This window comes from Cydia pomonella, unplaced genomic scaffold (assembly GCF_033807575.1).
Source record: "Cydia pomonella isolate Wapato2018A unplaced genomic scaffold, ilCydPomo1 PGA_scaffold_161, whole genome shotgun sequence".
Classification (NCBI taxonomy): Eukaryota; Metazoa; Arthropoda; class Insecta; order Lepidoptera; family Tortricidae; genus Cydia; species Cydia pomonella.
In genome coordinates this window covers 374,651-393,083 of record NW_026907803.1, presented here as the reverse complement: position 1 = coordinate 393,083, position 18,433 = coordinate 374,651, and the positions used below count along the sequence as shown (strand labels likewise).

Sequence of the window (18,433 nt, the reverse complement as noted above, 5' to 3'; positions counted from 1 at the left end):
TAATTATGAAAGTGGGACTAATTTAAATAATATTCATTTACATGTGTAGGATCTGGGTTCGGCCATGTTTTCTAATTCGTAAGCCTCCAAAAAAATTAAACAAATTTACTAGGTAAGGCTTTCCTTTGTTATTTTAATGTATATAATACCTTAGTTAAGTATTAATTTTACGTTAGAATTAGTCATCATCATCATTTAAGAGTATGGCTCCTGTCGGTGGAGTAGACGCCAGTTTTCGTGGTCCTCGGCCAAGTTTTTCGGGTCCCTGTAAGACACATTTGCTTTTCCTTTTAGTTGCTGCGTGTAGCTTGCTCGTGGTTTTCCTCTTCCTCTTTTACCTTCGGTCTTGCCGTCCAAAATAGTTTTAAAGTAAGTGTCGTGTTTTATCAAGTGACCTATCATTTTTCCTCGTCTATTCTCTATGGTCCTCAGTAGGTTTCTCCTCTCTCCAACAATTCGCAGCAATTCCTCGTTAGTTTTTTTCTCAGTCCAACTTATTCTCTCCATTATTTTTCACAACCGCATCTCAAAAGCCTCTAATCGTTTTCTATCTTTGTCCACGTCTATCCTTCTGCCTTATTGTCCACGTCTCACACCCATACAAAGCGATGCTCCAGATGTGTATATGAATAAGGCGTTTTTTGTATTCTTAGACATCTTAGCCTTTAGCAAATGTTTTTTGGCGTTGAAAGCTGTTTTCGCCATTGCTATCCTTGATGTTAGAATTAAAACTGATGATTATTAGAAGACAATCAGTATAAATGTCATGCAAAAGGCTTCGCTAATTCGGACGGGCCGTTGGCGGATTACGACAGTTTCCGGATTATCGTCTGTAATTTTTTTGTGGTACAATAATCACTTAATAAGTTACTATAAGTATGTACATAAACATATTGGTATAATCAAACAAAGGTAATAAAATACTTGCTTAGCAGTAAAAAATATCTGTTAAGATGCAGTACCCTTACACTTAGTGAGAGTAAAGGGGACTTGTCGGATGACCCGCTTCTACTTACAAACGAAGTATCCATTTTCCTCTCTGGATTGACATTATGTTTATTTTTTACATAATTTGATTTATATTATCCATAGCTGTGCCTTATTCGTTTGATTTTTTTTTAGTTTTTTTTTTGATATCGCTTAATGTAGTCATATTGTATTTTTATCCTTAACCAGTAATGTAAGTAAATAAGGCCTACCATTTATATTTAAGTTTACATCTATAATTAGTCTTACCTTCTTCGATTAAAACAAAGTATATAAGTATGTAGGTATTTTAATTTTTTATGCCTGCACATATAAATAAATAAATAAATAAATATTATAGAATATTATTACACAAATTGACTAAGTCCCACAGTAACCTCAATAAGGCTTGTGTTGAGGGTACTTATATAATATATAAATATTTATAAATACTTAAATACATAGAAAACACCCATGACTCAGGAACAAATATCCATGCTCATCACACGAATAAATGCCCTTACCAGGATTTGAACCCGGGACCATCAGCTTCGTAGGCAGGATCACTACCCACTAGGCCAAACCGGTCGTCAATATACATATATAATTATTGTTATTGACCGAATAAACAAAAGTGTGGGTGGATCATGTTTCGAACGATTTAAATTAAATTAAGGTAGAGTAGGTCGAATTGTAGGAGTAGAATCTGATAAGTTGTGTATCCGGAAAAAATATAATGAAATGGAAACCAAATACCTAAAAACATACCAACGGAACATTTACAGCATCACCGGAACGGCCTTTCATGTTTAAACTTCGCATTACCTATAGGAGCTGGCCTGTGCGTCCAGTAGTACGTGAGGCGTGATCGCCGCGCGGCCGTCTGCGGAACACGGAAAACCGTTCAGACGCCCCTGCCCCCGACCCCACCCTCCACTTTTACGATGAATCTTCGTTTCTCCGCATCAAGAAGTAATTTTAGTGTTCCTTTGCCGATTCAATGATAGCACTCGGCCTGATTGGTTAAGCCCCTCTTTGATTTAATTTCGGGTTAAGTTGCTGCGGTTGGGTCCCACGGGTATCGGTTATGGTTCTGGCGCGCTGATGCCACTACGCTTTAATGAATCCGGCAGCCTTAAGAAATGGTTCTATTTACCGGCCAAGTCAGCTTCTCCCATTTTGTTTAATATACAAACATTACCTCACGGAAAAATCGTAATTGATTATAATTAGACACAAGCATTATTAGACAAATGAAATATTAACGTACCGATTCGAACTTTAAAATACGTTAAAAATTTCCTAATGATACGATATGGATTGGATATATCAGTGTCAAAAGCGACGTTTTTGTTGGAAGAAACGTTTCTTTTTGGTACTGACATATATAGGTAATCCATATCGTATCTTTAGCAAATGTTTGACGTATCTTAAAGTTCGAATGCTGGGGCCGTTAATATTTCTGGATTTTATAAATCAATGAACTGGACCAAATACAAACTCTTTTATAACTATATGTTTCGATAAAAAAGAAAGGGATGATAAGGATTACTTTAAAATATAAGTCTATATCTTTATATAAGGTATATACGGTGGAAAGTCATACCTAACCAGAAATTATATCCAAATCGATTCTACTGTGCTTTCCATTCAAAGATCGCGTACATTTTTTTCCTTTTATGTTTATTAGCTGCTCGCGCGTGCGACCTAGCACGGTACAATGTTCTGGTGTCTCGTCCACAGGGCCAGTTGTCATGAATACGTAATATAAAGGCAGGACGCGAATTCTTTCATTTATTATTCAATCATTCGTTCGGCGTGAGTCGGCTTTAATTTCATGGCGGCTGGGCACGGTGCCCCGAGCGACAGCCGCGTTCGTGAGTGTGGAGACCATTCCGATACTAATGTCTGAACTTGCACCATTCAGGCCGCACAGATTGACGTAGGTACAGTTGAGGACAATCATTTGTTAGCTAAAATTGTTTGTATTGCTAATGATTAATGTGCAAGTATTACTTGCTTTTACATTTTGTCAATTTAACATAAGCAAAGTAAAGTATAGATGTGAAAAAAATCTGTTAATATTTAAGTTGGAGCATATTCCTTACTTTGTTGGCCCTTACAGCAGAGTACTGCGAAAAAGACAATTCTTATTCTAAAAGGCTCGGTCGGCGAGGATGTGGTGCGAGTGCGTGCCCGTTTTGATTGAAACCGCCGCCCGCGCCACGCCGCGCGACCGACACCGAATTGAAAACGCAAATTTACTGACACATCTATTAACGGAAACGTGAAGAAGGCACAACCAGAAAATAGAGTAGGGAAGGAAAAAGCAGTAACTGTAACAATATTTTATTGTAGCATTCGGGTTCAGACTTCATTACAAAGTACCTACTTATTGCAAACACCCCTAACCCTTATGGTGCGACTCTGTCTGTCCGTCTATCACATTGCTAAATATCTCGAGAACTAAGTACTTATTTTCTTAAATGTTTCATGATTGGTGCAGTCTTCTTCTTCTTTCGTGTCGAGTCGCAGTGGTGCAGTTATCTCTGCTAATTAAAACAAAAATTAACTTCTTACACAGCTGTTTCAACAGACTGTAATGTTTTTTGCTTTAAACTTTGTGGGACAATATAAATACACCCGGCAATATTGCTCGCAGCATACATCTTTTGTGTAGCAGCAGTCGTAAAGAAACTCAAAGATGTTCTTAGAAGAATATGTGCACACAAAGCGCCCATTTGTGCATTTAAGAAAGCTTACGTGCATGTTCGAGGTATCTGCCGTCCCTCAGTCCTATCTTGAAACGTAATTTTTACAACTATCAAAGGGAGCATTACATTAAAATTCAGGAGACAGCCATGTGACCTTGTACTAGGAGCGAGAAGCGCCATGTCGCCGCGTGTAGGGGTCCCATGTACTGTCTTGTCTCCTATAAATAAAATATGTAGGAAAACGTCTCATAAAACGTATGCAAATGTGATGTATGTTTTAGTAATATGTATTTATGTAGAGTTGTAGTAACTTATTGATATAAGTTTTAAAGTAATATTGTCTGGTCGAGTGTGACCTTAGGTTGCCAGGATAAATTTATTTATAGATCCATTTTATAAAACAAAATAAATTCGTACATGGTTGCTTCATACCTAATGGCAAATACAGACATGACTTCATTTCAGAGTTCGCTAGTTCCGTTTAGTCAGGTGGCTGGTTGATCACGGTAGTAGATCGTATTTAAATAAATAAATAAATATTATAGGACATTATTACACAAATTGACTAAGTCCCACAGTAAGCTCAATAAGGCTTGTGTTGAGGGTACTTAGACAACGATATATATATAATATATAAATATTTATAAATACTTAAATACATAGAAAACACCCATGACTCAGGAACAAATATCCATACTCATCACACGAATAAATGCCCTTACCAGGATTTGAACCCGGGACCATCAGCTTCGTAGGCAGGGTCACTACCCACTAGGCTAAACCGGTCGTCAAATATTTGGAGACAAAAAGTCATATAAACTTTTTTTAGGTTCCGTAGCCAAATGGCAAAAAACGGAACCCTTATGGATTCAATACAATACAATACAAATACACTTTATTGCACACCTCAATAAGGAAACAGTACAAATAATACAACGCATAAAGAAGAGGTAAACAACAGGCGGTCTTATCGCTAAAAAGCGATCTCTTCCAGACAACCTTTATTCGTCATGTTCGGCTGTTTGTCCATTTATGTCACAGCCACTTTTTTCCAAAACTATAAGAACTATGTATACTGTTAAAACTTAGTAAGTAAGATGTATTCTATGAACCGCATTAAGATTTTCACACAAAAAAAAACAATAAATTTTGGGGGCTCCCTGTACTTAGTACTGAAACACATTTTTTTTTCATAAAACCTATACGTGTGGGGTATCTATGGATAAGTCTTCAAAAATGATATTGAGGGTACTAATATAATTTTTTTCTAAACTGAATAGTTTGCGCGAGAGACATTTCCAAAGTGGTAACCCCCCCCCCCCTCGCCCCCCTTGTAATTTCTAAAATAACAGAATGATAAAAATAAAAAAATATATATGATATACATTACCATGTAAACTTCCACCGAAAATTGGTAAAACGAGATCTAGTAAGTAGTTTTTTTTACTACGTCATAAATGGTACGGAACCCTTCATGACCGATGGGCATTCGCACTTGGCCGCTCTTTTTTAATTCGCATACTTTCAGAGTTAAACCAATTAAAATTTTTATTGTGTTTCAGTGCATAACGCCTTTTTGATGGCGATGCCACTACTATGGGACTTAAACTAGACGTCCTTATTGACAGATATCAAAGTGACAAGGAACACTGAATAGACTAGTTTTGACGAAAAAAATGTGCCAATTCCTATTAATCCATATATATCCATATTTTCCAAGAGCATGTATTTATTATGTACAAAAACATACAAAAAAAATTTTTTTGGCGGTATAGACTTATGTTTATATAAGATTTTTTCCTTCTTATGACCTCAGGAATACGTGGTTAATTTTTTTCCGTTTCCTCGCGGGCACCTTGTATATCGCTCTGTACCTGGTATTCCTAATAGGGCAATACAATATTGAAATGATAGAGAAGAATGATCTCGGGTCATATTTTCACAGTGAAATGGTATTATTGAAACAAACTTTCTTGAATCATGAATACACTAGGTAATTTCAAACTCAAATGTAGGGTCTGTCTGACCCCGTGAGTCACTCGACCGGCCTGATAACTTTGGACTTGGACCAGAATTAATAATATAGTTTGCAAACTGATTCCGAACTTAGTATTGAATCATAATCTTAGAACTTTAAAATTTACAGTAGGTATACTTAAGTACGGTAAATTTTCCTATGTCCATTAAATTCTTGTAACTCGTTTTTTTTGTGTAATTAAGCGATATAGGTACCTAATATACGTAAAACCAGCCGGATTGACTAAAACCATTAAAACAGTCTTAGTTATCTTAGTGTAGGAAATGAAGCAAGTTGTTGTATGGAGACCCATGCATTAATTTTTCAGTCGATGAAATTTTGCTTGGTTATTGTATAGGATGAGTCGAAACTAACATAAAAATATCCAAAAAAAAAACACTTCTAAGTTAGGTATTTATACGTAAAAATATAAATCTGTTTTTATTTTTAACCGAGTAATTCCTCTGTCCAAAATTATTTTACCAATTAAGTTATTTGTATCAGTATGTAATATTAGAAAAAAATCTAAAAATTTTGTCAAACATGTGATTTTTTTTAATGATAATTCCTTTTTTTGACGCTCATTTTCATCGGAAAATTGCTCTGTCATTTTTTTCTTCTTATATGATCTTAGAATATAATTTGGCGTAGTGGGTAAGAATATCCAAAAAAAATACATACCCAAATTTATGTATTTTACAACTATTAAAAACTGAGAGTGGAAAATTTCTCAGTCTGTATTCTTTTTAAATATATACTAAGTAGTCACGTATACACTTAAATTGAAAATATCCAAAAGAAATATCATCCAGAACACCGAAATTTTTGAAGCGAAGATAAATCCATCCCGCGGTTACGCAATAATATACCGTCTTCCTTTAGCAGTTAAGTGCAGATTAGTGTCCTTGTGCTACTAGTACGACCCGACCGCGTGACCCGCAGTCCACACTTAAGAAGGGAGTTGTCGTTGTCACTGATGTGCGAGTCTTTAGACTACATTTAGTGATTTTTGCGTTTTCTTTGTACCGAATAATATCACGCTAAAGACGTTAATAACAACCGACGTCAAAAACAACTAGGTTCTAGAATTTTTGCCACGTAATAAAGATTACCTATTTATTGTATGCTTATCGTTAATAAATTGCGATATCTTAAAACTTTAAAGGTCCCCTTTTTCAGTTTTTCTTAAATATCTCGTAAACGGTGGCCCATAGCAAAAAATGTTCTTTAACGTAAATAATATATATAAAATTGCCTAATCGAAAGATTCAGTGCACTTTTTCGCTAGGATCAACATTTAAAAAATATTAAAGCGGGAAAGTTAATTAAAATCAATTTTATGGTCCATTTTACTATATTTTCGTGAATAACCCGTAAATAGCAAAAACCTTGTTAAACGTAAATAATTTACACATTTTTTTTACAAAAAAGATTCAGTAAACTTTTTGAAAGTATAAATATTTAAAAAGATATTAAAGGGGGAAAGTCAATTAAAATCAATTCTAAGGTTCCTTTTCTTTCGTTTTTCGTAAATAATTTGTAAAGTATGATCCATAGCAAAAAATCTCTCATACATAAATATTATCCATAATTTTTTTTACAAGAAAGATATATGAAACTTTTCGCTAGGATCAACATTTAAAAAGATACTAAAGCGGGAATATTAATACTAATCAATTTTAAAGTCACTTCTTAGTTTTTCGTAAATAACTCTTAAATGGCAGCTCATAACAAAACAGGTTCTTATACATAAATAATTAACATAATATTTCCTACAAAAAACATACAAAACACTTTTCTCCAGGATCAATATTTAAAACAATATTAAAGGGGGAAAGTAAATGACAAACAATTTACAAGTCCCTAATTTTTTTGTTTTTCGTAAATAACTCGTAAACAGTGGCCCAATGCAAAAAGTTCTTTATACAGTAATAATAGAAATGTAATTTTGTACAACAAAAGTTCCGTAAATTTTTTCGCTAGGATCAATATTTAATGAGATATTAAAATTCATTATAATCAGTTTCCAGGTCCTTTTTAGGGTTCCGTACCCAAAGGGTAAAACTCCGCTGTCCGTCCGTCCGTCTGTCACCAGGCTGTATCTCATGAACCGTGGTATACAGTTGAAATTTTCACAGATGATGTATTTCTGTTGCCGCTATAACAACAAATACTAAAAAGTACGGAACCCTCGGTGGGAGAGTCCGACTCGCACTTGTTGGGTTTTTTTAGTCAGAGGGGCAAAGTTACTTACAATGAATCCTCAGGTCTCTTTTTTAGTTTTTCTACAAAAGACATGCGGAACATTTTTCCCTAAGATCAATATTTATTAAGGTTTTAAAGCGAGAAACACAAATAATGTGCAGAATTGATTAAAATTAACTTTCGCGGTTTAATATCTCAATAATATTGATCCTAAAGAAAAAAGAATAGAAATCTTTTTTCTAGAAAATTTTATGTAAAACATAAATAATGTTTGAACGTGTTTTGCTACGGGCTACCGTTTACGAGTTACTTACGAAAACTAAAAAGGATTTTAAAATTGATTATTATTAACATTCCCGCTTTAGTATCTTTTTAAATATTCATCCTAGCGAAAAGTGTGCTACATATTTCTTATAGAAAATTTTATGTTACTTATTTATGTATGAGACATTTTTTTGCTATGGGTCATACTTTAGAAATTATTTACGAAAACTAAAGAAAAGGAACCTTAGAATTGGTTTTATTAACTTTCCCTTTTTAATATCTTTTTAAATATTGATCCTTTCACAAAGTGTACTGAATCTTTTTTGTAGAAGGTTTGTGTAGATTGTTTACATTTTACAGCGTTTTTTGCTAATTGCCACCGTTTACGAAAATATAGAGAAATGGACCAGAAAATTGATTTTAATTAATTTTCCCGCTTTAATATCTTTTTAAATATTGATCCTAGTAAAAAGTGTACTGAATTTTTCTTGTAGGAAATGTTATATAGATGATTTGCGTGATAGATCATTTTTTGATATGGGCCACCGTTCACGAGTTATTTAAGATAAACTAAAAAGGGACATTTAAACCCTCCCTCCCCCGTACACAATAGCGCCACCCCCATCTATCAGTACTTTCAGTATGTTATGTAAGGTACCTTTATCTACAACTATGCCAAAATTCGCTTATACACGAATTATTTCCCCGTTTTTTCCTTCGTTTGGTGGCCTAATACGTACGACTCGAATTGAATAAATTGAATTTAAGAATAGAAATATTTAAATTAGACACATCGCATAACCTACCTACTTCATTTGTAGGTACTATAGAGACTATACTTACGGTAGGTACTACACAGACAGGCAGGCATACGGCAGGTCAAAAAAGAAACAAGTAGAAATATTTTTTAAAACAGTAACCTATGCACCTAGGCGATACGCGAATGAATAGAGAAGAAGCAAGCTGCCACCGCCGGGTAGGCGCGGCGCGCGCGCTGGCGGCGGCCGGTACCGCTCCCGCACCCCGCTTGTACACCCCGCTCCCTACACACTGCTCCCGATATGTTAAGTTTTTAATACGCTCGTTATTTTTTTGGATGTTTTTATAGTTGGATGGAAATAAAACTGTGATCTTAATTCAATAAATAAAATGGATAGAGAAATTTTTCATAGCGAGTAAAAAGGCAATTTCTGAAAATAGTATAGTTACATGGATTTTTTTTTAGATTTTCATTTTGTAGCTATAAAACGGCAATAAAATGGCATTCCAGTGAAAAAATTGGACGGAGTAATTTTCCGGTCCAAGACACGTCCAAAAATTATATTTTATTAATATTGGTATTTCTGCTGGGATATTTTTTTTGGATATTTCATATATTGTTGTAATTCGTTACATGAATATGTCTAGTGAAGAAAGTTTGAACGGAGCATTTTTCCGTAAAAAGATATTAACGATTTAATACTTTAGGTATTTACTTAAATCCTATTATTATTATTCTTTGGAAATTAAGACAATACTTTTTATTTATTGATACTTTATCATACTGTAAAGTTTTTTCTGGCAGAGGAGTTACTGCGGGGTCCACTACCTTTATTTCCTACACTATCTCGCCTATTGAAAACTACTTATGAGGTGTCAATGTCGTTTCAAAAAGTTAATACTCAGGCAAATTTTGACCTTTTCTTATTTCAAGTATACTTTATATATAAGTAAACGTATTCTTGTCAAGGTTATGGAAGATAAAATAAATGAAGATGCCGTTTTTTTCACTTACCTTTAAGTTGATCAAGATATTATATTTAAAATATACCAAATAAATTACTTGACCAAAATGACACAATTTGGTTTTGCAATTAGGTATGGGTGAAAATATATACAAAAACACGCTATATGCCGCCGGTATGTCACAACAGAGAGGCGTCTAGCTAGTGCTTGGCCGGTCGCATTCGCACACGATTCAAATAAAAAAGTCCTCCGTCACTCAAGTATGCTCCGCCATTCACTCGCTGCCTAGAAATTTGCTCCCGCGACCCGTTGATCTACTATGGATATTCCTCAAAAAACCTAATTTAAACTGAAACGTGTTCAAAATTAACAAAACGGTAAGCAGGTACGGCATAGTTGTAGTGAAAATAAAGAATATTTTACTTTTTATTAACTATTTAGTTCTTGAAGCTTGTCGTATCCCTATAAAGATGAACGTGGCTTAGAGGCGTCGGGAGATGTGACCCCGGGTTCTACACGGTCCTCGCAAATGGACAGGAAAAAGGCGCGGGAAGAATGCGTGGGTGCTTTTAATTTAATATCGACTGACACCGAATTGGAATCGAAAGTCCCGCGGACGTGCTCGGCCGCTTGATCCCGACTGTTTGCAGTTTTAATATTTATTGCCTACACACATACTTCATCAGGCTTATTATACGAATTATCCACTTATTAAATTCGGTTTTAAATAACTTCTCTGTGATGTAAATATTAGATCCCGTGAAACTCGCTTGGCGGGTTCACTGCTCGTAGTCGAGTACCTCTACGAGGGGGAAAACGCTGGGATCGGCTACGAGCGTAGCGGTTGTCAGTGAATACTCTAAAAATGTAATTAAGAAAACATTAAAAAATGAATTTTATGGAAGAAACTACAAAGGATAAGGATAAGGATCCCGGATAGGAAAGGATAGGATATTTACCTACTAATGTTAGCTGTATAACTACTTCTTTTTTATAAGTATATTACGTATACATATAAGAGTATTATGTGCATGCATAGTAAAGTAAGGTAAATGTAAAATTTAGAAAAAGGTTAAAAATTATTTCCGAGCTTACATTTTTTTCCGATTTATGTCATACCAATATAAGCAGGCTTCTATGTCCTCTCTACGCGCTAAGATGAGAAAATACTATGTCTTCATAGTATATGATATAGCAACAGGAATCGGTATTCTTCTTTCTTTCTCCTGGCTGTGTTCCCATATCACTTGTGGCCAGCCCTCCTCGTACGTTTTCGCCACAACAATCTATTTTGTGTTGTCACTGCATCTACATTATTAGCTTTAAGGTCTTTTTCGATGGTGCTTTTCCAGGTGGCGGCTGGTCGGCCTCTGCCTCGCTTTATTTCCTCCATTTGCATTCCTGCTCTCGTCATATGGCCCTGGTCTCGCTTCATCGCAAGCAATTTTCTCGCAGTTTGTCCTCAATTTTTCTCTAAACATCAGACAAGCTCCAAGTTCCAAGTAAGTTTTCTTTCAAGCGGATGTTCCGTAAGCATTTGCTAAAACAAGAGTTCAAATAATATTCATCAATATTATATTTATAGTATTTATTTATGTTTGTATTTATATGATATATATGTAGTTCATAAGTATATTAGTTTGCTTTTCTTTTTAATTAATTGACTTTTTTTTTCTCTGTCTCTGCACCAATTGTGTCTCTGTTTGGCCCTATGGTTGACTGGTAGAGAATGCCATTTGGCATTAAGTCCGCCATTTGTACATTATTGTACATATTTTGTGCAATAAAGTTTAAAATAAATAAATTTTTGTGACCTTGAATGTTCCTCTAGCATATTCGTTTCTTATCCTGTCCAATCCCGTAACTCCTCCGGCCCAACGTAACATTTTCATTTCGGTAACGTGCATCCTTTGCTCATCTTTTTTCTCATTGGCCAGCATTCCGATCCGTAAATCAGCGCTGGTCAGACTGCCTGTGTATAGATTTGGCCTTTAAGTTTGATGGGCATTCCGGTGTCACATAGCACGCCCGATAGTGACCTCCATTTGAGCCAGGCGGTTGTTATTCTGTGCTGGATGTCTTTTTCAGTTGCCTGTTTTGGGGCTACGATTGAACCGAGACATTTGAATTCTTGTACTTGTTTTAAAAAAGGTTCCTTTTCAATCATTACGGATGCTTTGCTATTAGCGGCGCCTCCAGACAGGTTACACATCATGTATTCGGTTTTGTCCCTGTTGACTCGAAGTCCATGGCTTTCTAAAGCCCGTTGCCATACGTTGAGTTGTTCTTGCACTTCCGTTAAGGTTTCTGAGATGAGAACTCTATCGTCAGCGTAAAGCAATGACCAAGGTGGCGGACGCTGTACATGTTCCGTGATATAGTTCATCACTAGATTAAATAATAACGGGCTTATAGTGGAACCCTGGTGAACTCCGACTTTTACCTCGAAATCGTTGGACTGACCCGAAGGACTAACCCGTGTAGTTATTCCCTGATATAGATCTTTTATCAATGAGATGTATTGCTCTGGAACAAGTTGCGATCTCAAAGCTTGCCAAATCAGTGCCCTTGGTACGCGATCAGCTTTTTTCAAGATCGCTGAATGCAAGGTGAAGGTCTTTTTTTAATGATCTGTATTTTTCCATCAGAATCTTCACGCTATGTATTACATCTATCGTTCCTATTCCCATTGTGAAACCACACTGATTCGGAGTGAGTTGGACAATCTTATTTAGTCGCTTGGCAAGGATAATCTCCCAATTTTTTTATGTATGGGAGGCTAATTTAATGTCTCGGTAGTTGCTGCAGTCTGCCACGTCCCCTTTATTTTTATAGAAAGGGACTAATGTGCTGGTTCTCCGGTATCTTGCCGTTTACCAAAATTTCGTTGAATAGGTTATTCAGCCAAGCCACTCCGGTGTTTCCAGCCCCTTTACACACTTCAGCTGGTCCCTCGTCAGGTCCTATTGCTTTCTTGCCCTTCATTTTACTTAGAGTTTTTCTTACTTCCGAAATTGTGATTTTTTGGTTCGTGTTTAGTGGTTTGTGCGGAAACTCGTCGTTTAGCAAATTTTGGTAGTATTCCTGCCATCTCCTATTTATATCCTCGTTTCGGGTTAGTAGTTTGCCAGATATGTCTTTAACGTATTTATTACGTTTTATGTCTTTTGTCTGGTTTCGCTGCACTTTCGCAAGTTTAAATATTTCGTGTTCTGTTTGAGCCGCCCCCAAGTTCTTGTAGAAGGTGTCTCTGCTCTGTGCTCTTGCCGCTGCCACATAAGACTTAGCCGCTTTTTTTGTCCGTTTATAGTCCTCCCTGTCAGCATCGGATCCCGAAGCCTGCCACTTTTTAAAGATGACCTTTTTGTTTCTCAGTGTTGCTTTTACTTCCTTATTCTACCACGTAGGGTCTTTGTTGGTTTTCAGCTTTCTTTTAGTTGTGCCTAAACAACTCTTAGCGGTTTTATGCAGTAGGAGTGGAACTCGTTCCATCGAGCATTGGCATCCGGCCCGCCAGGTCTTGTTATCGTGTTTTCATGAACTTTCTCTGTTTGTTCGCTGAAAGTCTTTCCAGTTGGTTTGCTTAGGTTATACCATTTTATGCATGGTTGAGGTTTAGGGTCATATTGCGATTTCGAGAACCAACAGGGGAGCTTTAAACATGCTACTAGTATCCTGTGTTGCGATGTCAAAGCTTCGCCGGCGATAACTTTGCAATCTTTGAAACACTTAAGTAATGTTCTGTCACATAGAAAGTAATCTATTAATCTAACAGGAATCGGTATTAGTTCTGCAAAATATATACACAAATTTTGTTATTAATATGCTCTCATCTACTCAAAGGTTCACTGGAAGAGATCCCTTGAAGGGATAAGTTCGCCTTTGTACTTAGCTTTTCCTAATTGTAAGTTCCTTTTATTATGTGTTTTTGTACAATGAAGAGTTTACTACTACTACAAAATACAACATTGTATATTATCTAACTAAAATGTGGGAATTGAAGCCAGCCTGAAAACTAAATAAAGTAAAACAAAGTAAGTCACTTTAACAAACACATTTAATTCGTGAGTTGTACCTTGTAAAATACCAGTAGACAGCACGTACAAAACTCTGCTGAATCTTTAAAACGATTCAAATTGTTATTTCGCGTAGAAGTTTCTCCGGCTAAGATGCTCCTTATTTTACAACACGTTTCTCTCCCTAGGAATGGTTTTCTACGAAAAATAACGTACGCATTTAAAACAATAAAAACAACATACACGTCTGACACGGAGGCGGCTTCAGTGAATTTTCGCTGCGCGTTAGAACATCGTGTTCTTACCAGCTCCATTTGATTATCCTCTAACAAAATATATAAGCTTTGGATGCGGTATTTTCGCCATTTCCAATATACATAGAACGTTATTATTACTAATACTGATCATTTATTTAATACCGCGACGGTGGTAAACAAGTTTGCGGCCTACCTGATGTTAATTAAGCAGCCACCTGATGTTAGTCTTATTGTGGGAATTATAATTTGTTAAAATAATAAGTTGTTTTAGTCTTTTAAAACAAATATAATTATATGAAGGTTACAATTATTCCCGACAATTTAGTACGTGGTAGCTATCCGATGTTAGGCATTGCTCTGCCGTGACGGGTGGGTTGCACTCTTGGGCTCTGCCCACACATTTAAGGCACTACACATGACATGAGTAAGGATCTGTCGCGAACGTATTGCGAACCGGCTAATATTTGCCAACGTCATGGAGTAGATGGCGCTAGTAGTCACGTTTAAGTTAAATAACCGCTTCTAGGTTATTGGGATTTTTTGGCTGAAGTTGAGAGGGTAGATGAGAACGACAGTAGGAAAAAGGAGTGTGCGCGCGAACAAATCTACGCGGCAGTGATATTTGCTTTTAGATCAAGTCAAGGACGTTCTTATGGTGTTATTATAATAATGATATGTCTCTGGTATATTGTGACCAACGTTATCAGTACTCAGAGTGAACAGTGATCCAGTGAGGCTAATATGAACTTAAGGTAAACTTTGTGTGAGGAATGGGGTCGCTATAAGGGGAAGTTTGGAGGCGACTATTAAGCTCAAGAAACCAGGTGGATAATCATGCGATACTCATGTTATATGTAGGTAATAAAGCCGGACACCAGCACAACTCATATCGTTATCTCACTAACATCCAGGCCACGTATAGGTATGTACTACATTTACATATCGCTTTCCAGTATCCGTAAAAGCATTAGCTCATTCGATAGGTTAACAAGTATGGTGAGCTTGACGACAGGATCACTCCCTCTTTTCCATTTATTTATGCTGTCATAGCTCAAAAAGTATGCATCTTCTCCATGTTATCTTGGGGCTTCGATCCACTCTGTAGGTATGTTGACCTGTAGCACATTCGGCATGCGATGTGTAATACGACTGTAATGTAGAAAAAACACTAAATAAAATCTTGATTCCTTTCCCTAGAGAGCATGGACGAAAAAGAAGAGTCCGTTTCAGCTGAAAACCTTTGCCATCGTCGGCTTTAAAGGTACCTACTTTATCTGATTAAAACCTTACTATGCAAGTCTCGGATGCATGCTTTCACTGAGAAAGTTTTTGATATGGTTAAATCAAATTTCAGTTTTTTAAAGTTGTAGTTGAAATACCTAAATTTGTAATCTCTGTGTTCCATTTATATGTGCATTGTATTGTACATTTACATCAGGATGGGCTTGTAAGAAAATATAACTACATAATGTTTCCGTTTTTAGTACTTCGGTAAAGCGGTGTCAGTGGGGTAAATTAAGTTTGGTACGTCCGGGGCCGGTGGCGCGAACTTCACCCTAACTCGCGAACATGTGTTAACATGAGTCGTCTTTGAAAAATTCAATAAGGACCTTATTTGTATGGGGTCAGCGTACGGAGCGACACAAAAAGGAACATGATGAAATTACCGTTAGCATCCACCAGCTAATGCCAAGACGTATGTACATGAGATTATTGTGTTGGAATTTACTCGATTATGCGTAAAAATGTTGCTAGGAAACTAAAAAAAACACCGGCCAAGAGCATATCGGGCCATGCTCAGTGTAGTGTTCCATAGTTACCCGTCCGTCACAATATACCGTGATAGGATGGTATTAGTAATAAAGTATCGTGTACATAAAAAACAAAGGGGAGTACCTTCACAACGCTTTGTACGTCTTTTTACTAACAAGAGAAGACTTTTGCGATAACTCAAAAACGGAATGTCTATATGTTTTGCATCCATAGTTCAAAAGTTAGAAGAGGGGGGGGGGGGGGGGGGCACACACACACATTTTTTTTTGCTAGCGATTATTTTCGAAATTATTCACTTTTTCAAAAAAAAATTCTTGAAGACCCCTCTTCGTTTTCTTCCTTCTTTCCAACGACACCCCGCACCATAGAGCTTAAGCGAAAACAAATGATTCATCATAAAAGGGCTTGGGCTATTGCCCAATGTGAAGTCGCCATTTTATTTTATATAAATTTATTTTACCGCTTTGTCGGTTTGATTGATATGCAAAGTACCTATGTATTTTTGATATAACCACAAACTTAAACTAGATGTAGGTTTTAATGCTATAAAACTATTGTTTTTTTTTTTACTTAGCCCTAATTACTAGAGCATAATTATTTTTACAGTACATATGGGGCTACTTTATAGCACTAGTGCGAGAAGTAGCATATTACGTTACTGTGTCGAACATTTAAAGGGCCATATGTACTGTAAAACGTTGTACGATACATGTGCGAATAGGTAATTCGCAACTCGTGTCGATTTAAAACACTCCCTTCGGTCGTGTTTTAATTTATCGCCACTCGTTTCGAATTTCCTATTTTTCGCACTTGTATCGTAATGTACTATTTTATTTTTTTTCGAGCAGGAATGTATCATGGTCACTTGTGACAGTTGTGAGTTCGCGTCATTAATCAATCAAATGATTTATTTGTTAGAATACACTCAAGTGGATGTTATCAAATACATTTCAAAGAACAGTGTATTCAGCCAGCTAACGGGCATACAAATCTTATATTCATAAATAAAATTAATCTAATGTACTACATTATACTAAATTTAATAACTATGCGGAATATGGTCAAAATATTCATTTAAAGATTAAAAAGCATTTTGTACTAAAAAGTCCAATAAATGCTTCCTAAATACAGGCATTTCAGATTCTCTTATTGAATTTGGTAATTAAATGCGATTTTTAAGTTTAAACAAACTAGTGATACATTGCTTGCCTAATTATTTCATATTGAAAAATAAAAGTCGTCGTGTTCATTAGACATAGACATAATTTATTGGTAATACGGTAACCTAAACTACCGTTTGATTATGTGGCCGTATCAAAAATACACGCTCTATATCGATACCAATTAATTGCAGCTTTCTAGAACTAACGATCACGGAGAAAAGCCTAGGATGGACAGACAGACGGACATGGCGAAACTATAAAGGTTCCTAGTTGACTACGGAATCCTAAAAACGTGAATCCTTGTGAAGTATATTCTAGACAATTATTAATAGTAGAAATTTGTAAAACCGTGTGTAATTTTTGTAGTATTTTCAGGAAATATATTTATCTTAACTTTAAACATACTCGTAACAGGGGTGGAAACAATATTTTTGCACAATTTTAGAGAAGGGCAAAAAATTGTGAGTGAGATAGAAATTACTTTATTTCGGAACAGTCTGTTACTTAAATATTTGATTTATTTACCCAGCGGGTTGGTTTTCTCCTCGCACGTACTAAACGATATTTGGCGATCCCTAAGACGAGCAGTTTGTCACGTACGTGACGCAGCGGCACAATGGAAACTCCACTATGTTGGCCAAACGTACAAATAAATACCTAACTGTTTTGTGAAAAATAACTATTACCAAATATTTGCCAGGTACAATTAATACAAATAAGAGACGTAGGTATATACTGCTCTTAAGCATTTATTGTGGAAAACAAATGTGAGCGTTTAAACTATTATATAGCGTATAGGGTGTCTCCTACGAAGTACTACAACAGAATACGTAATAGCTACTGCTGTCCTGACATTTCTTCCTTCTATTTCATGATTGCATAATGGTTTTAAAACATTGTGTGTCTTGAAAAAATCTGTTAATGTCCCGGCAGAAGCACCGAATATTCGGCGACCGAATATTCAGCATAAATGCGAATATTTATGGCATCTCTAAAAAGCCTTCTATCGGAGAACGTTTTTAACTTTGATAGTCCGACACCGTGGTTCTAACCTGTTAACATCCAGAACCGAAACTAACAATTCATAGGTATAAGTAACAATACAAAAAAGTTATTTTAGATACGCGTTAACGGATTAATGGTACCCACATCCCACATCATATGTGCCCACTTGTGATCTATGCCAAGTTGCAGCTTTCTAGTCAAACACTAACGATCACGAAGCAAAGCGGCGGACGGACAGACAGACAGACATGGTGAAACTATTATTAAGGGTTCCTTGATGGCTACGGAAAAAAGAGGTCCAATACAAATATACAGTACATATATGCAC

General features: G+C 36.1%; 1 protein-coding gene across 1 annotated transcript; it reads right to left on the bottom strand.

The window, feature by feature from the left end:
* Positions 1–11,854: 11,854 nt before the first annotated feature.
* Positions 11,855–12,876, bottom strand: LOC133533390 (uncharacterized). The gene is made up of 2 exons (XM_061872360.1): positions 12,769–12,876; positions 11,855–12,250 (listed from the first exon to the last, which is right to left on the bottom strand). The coding sequence occupies exons 1-2, from the start codon at positions 12,874–12,876 to the stop codon at positions 11,855–11,857; spliced, it is 504 nt and encodes a 167-aa protein (XP_061728344.1).
* Between the last annotated feature and the right edge of the window lie 5,557 nt (positions 12,877–18,433).

Bases quoted from the DNA above. Each gene is read 5' to 3' on its own strand.
- LOC133533390 (XM_061872360.1), bottom strand. From the start codon at position 12,876: ATGAAGGGCAAGAAAGCAATAGGACCTGACGAGGGACCAGCTGAAGTG. The intron at 12,251-12,768 runs GTAAACGGCAAG...GAACATGTACAG, and splicing joins ACCTATTCAACGAAATTTTG to CGTCCGCCACCTTGGTCATT.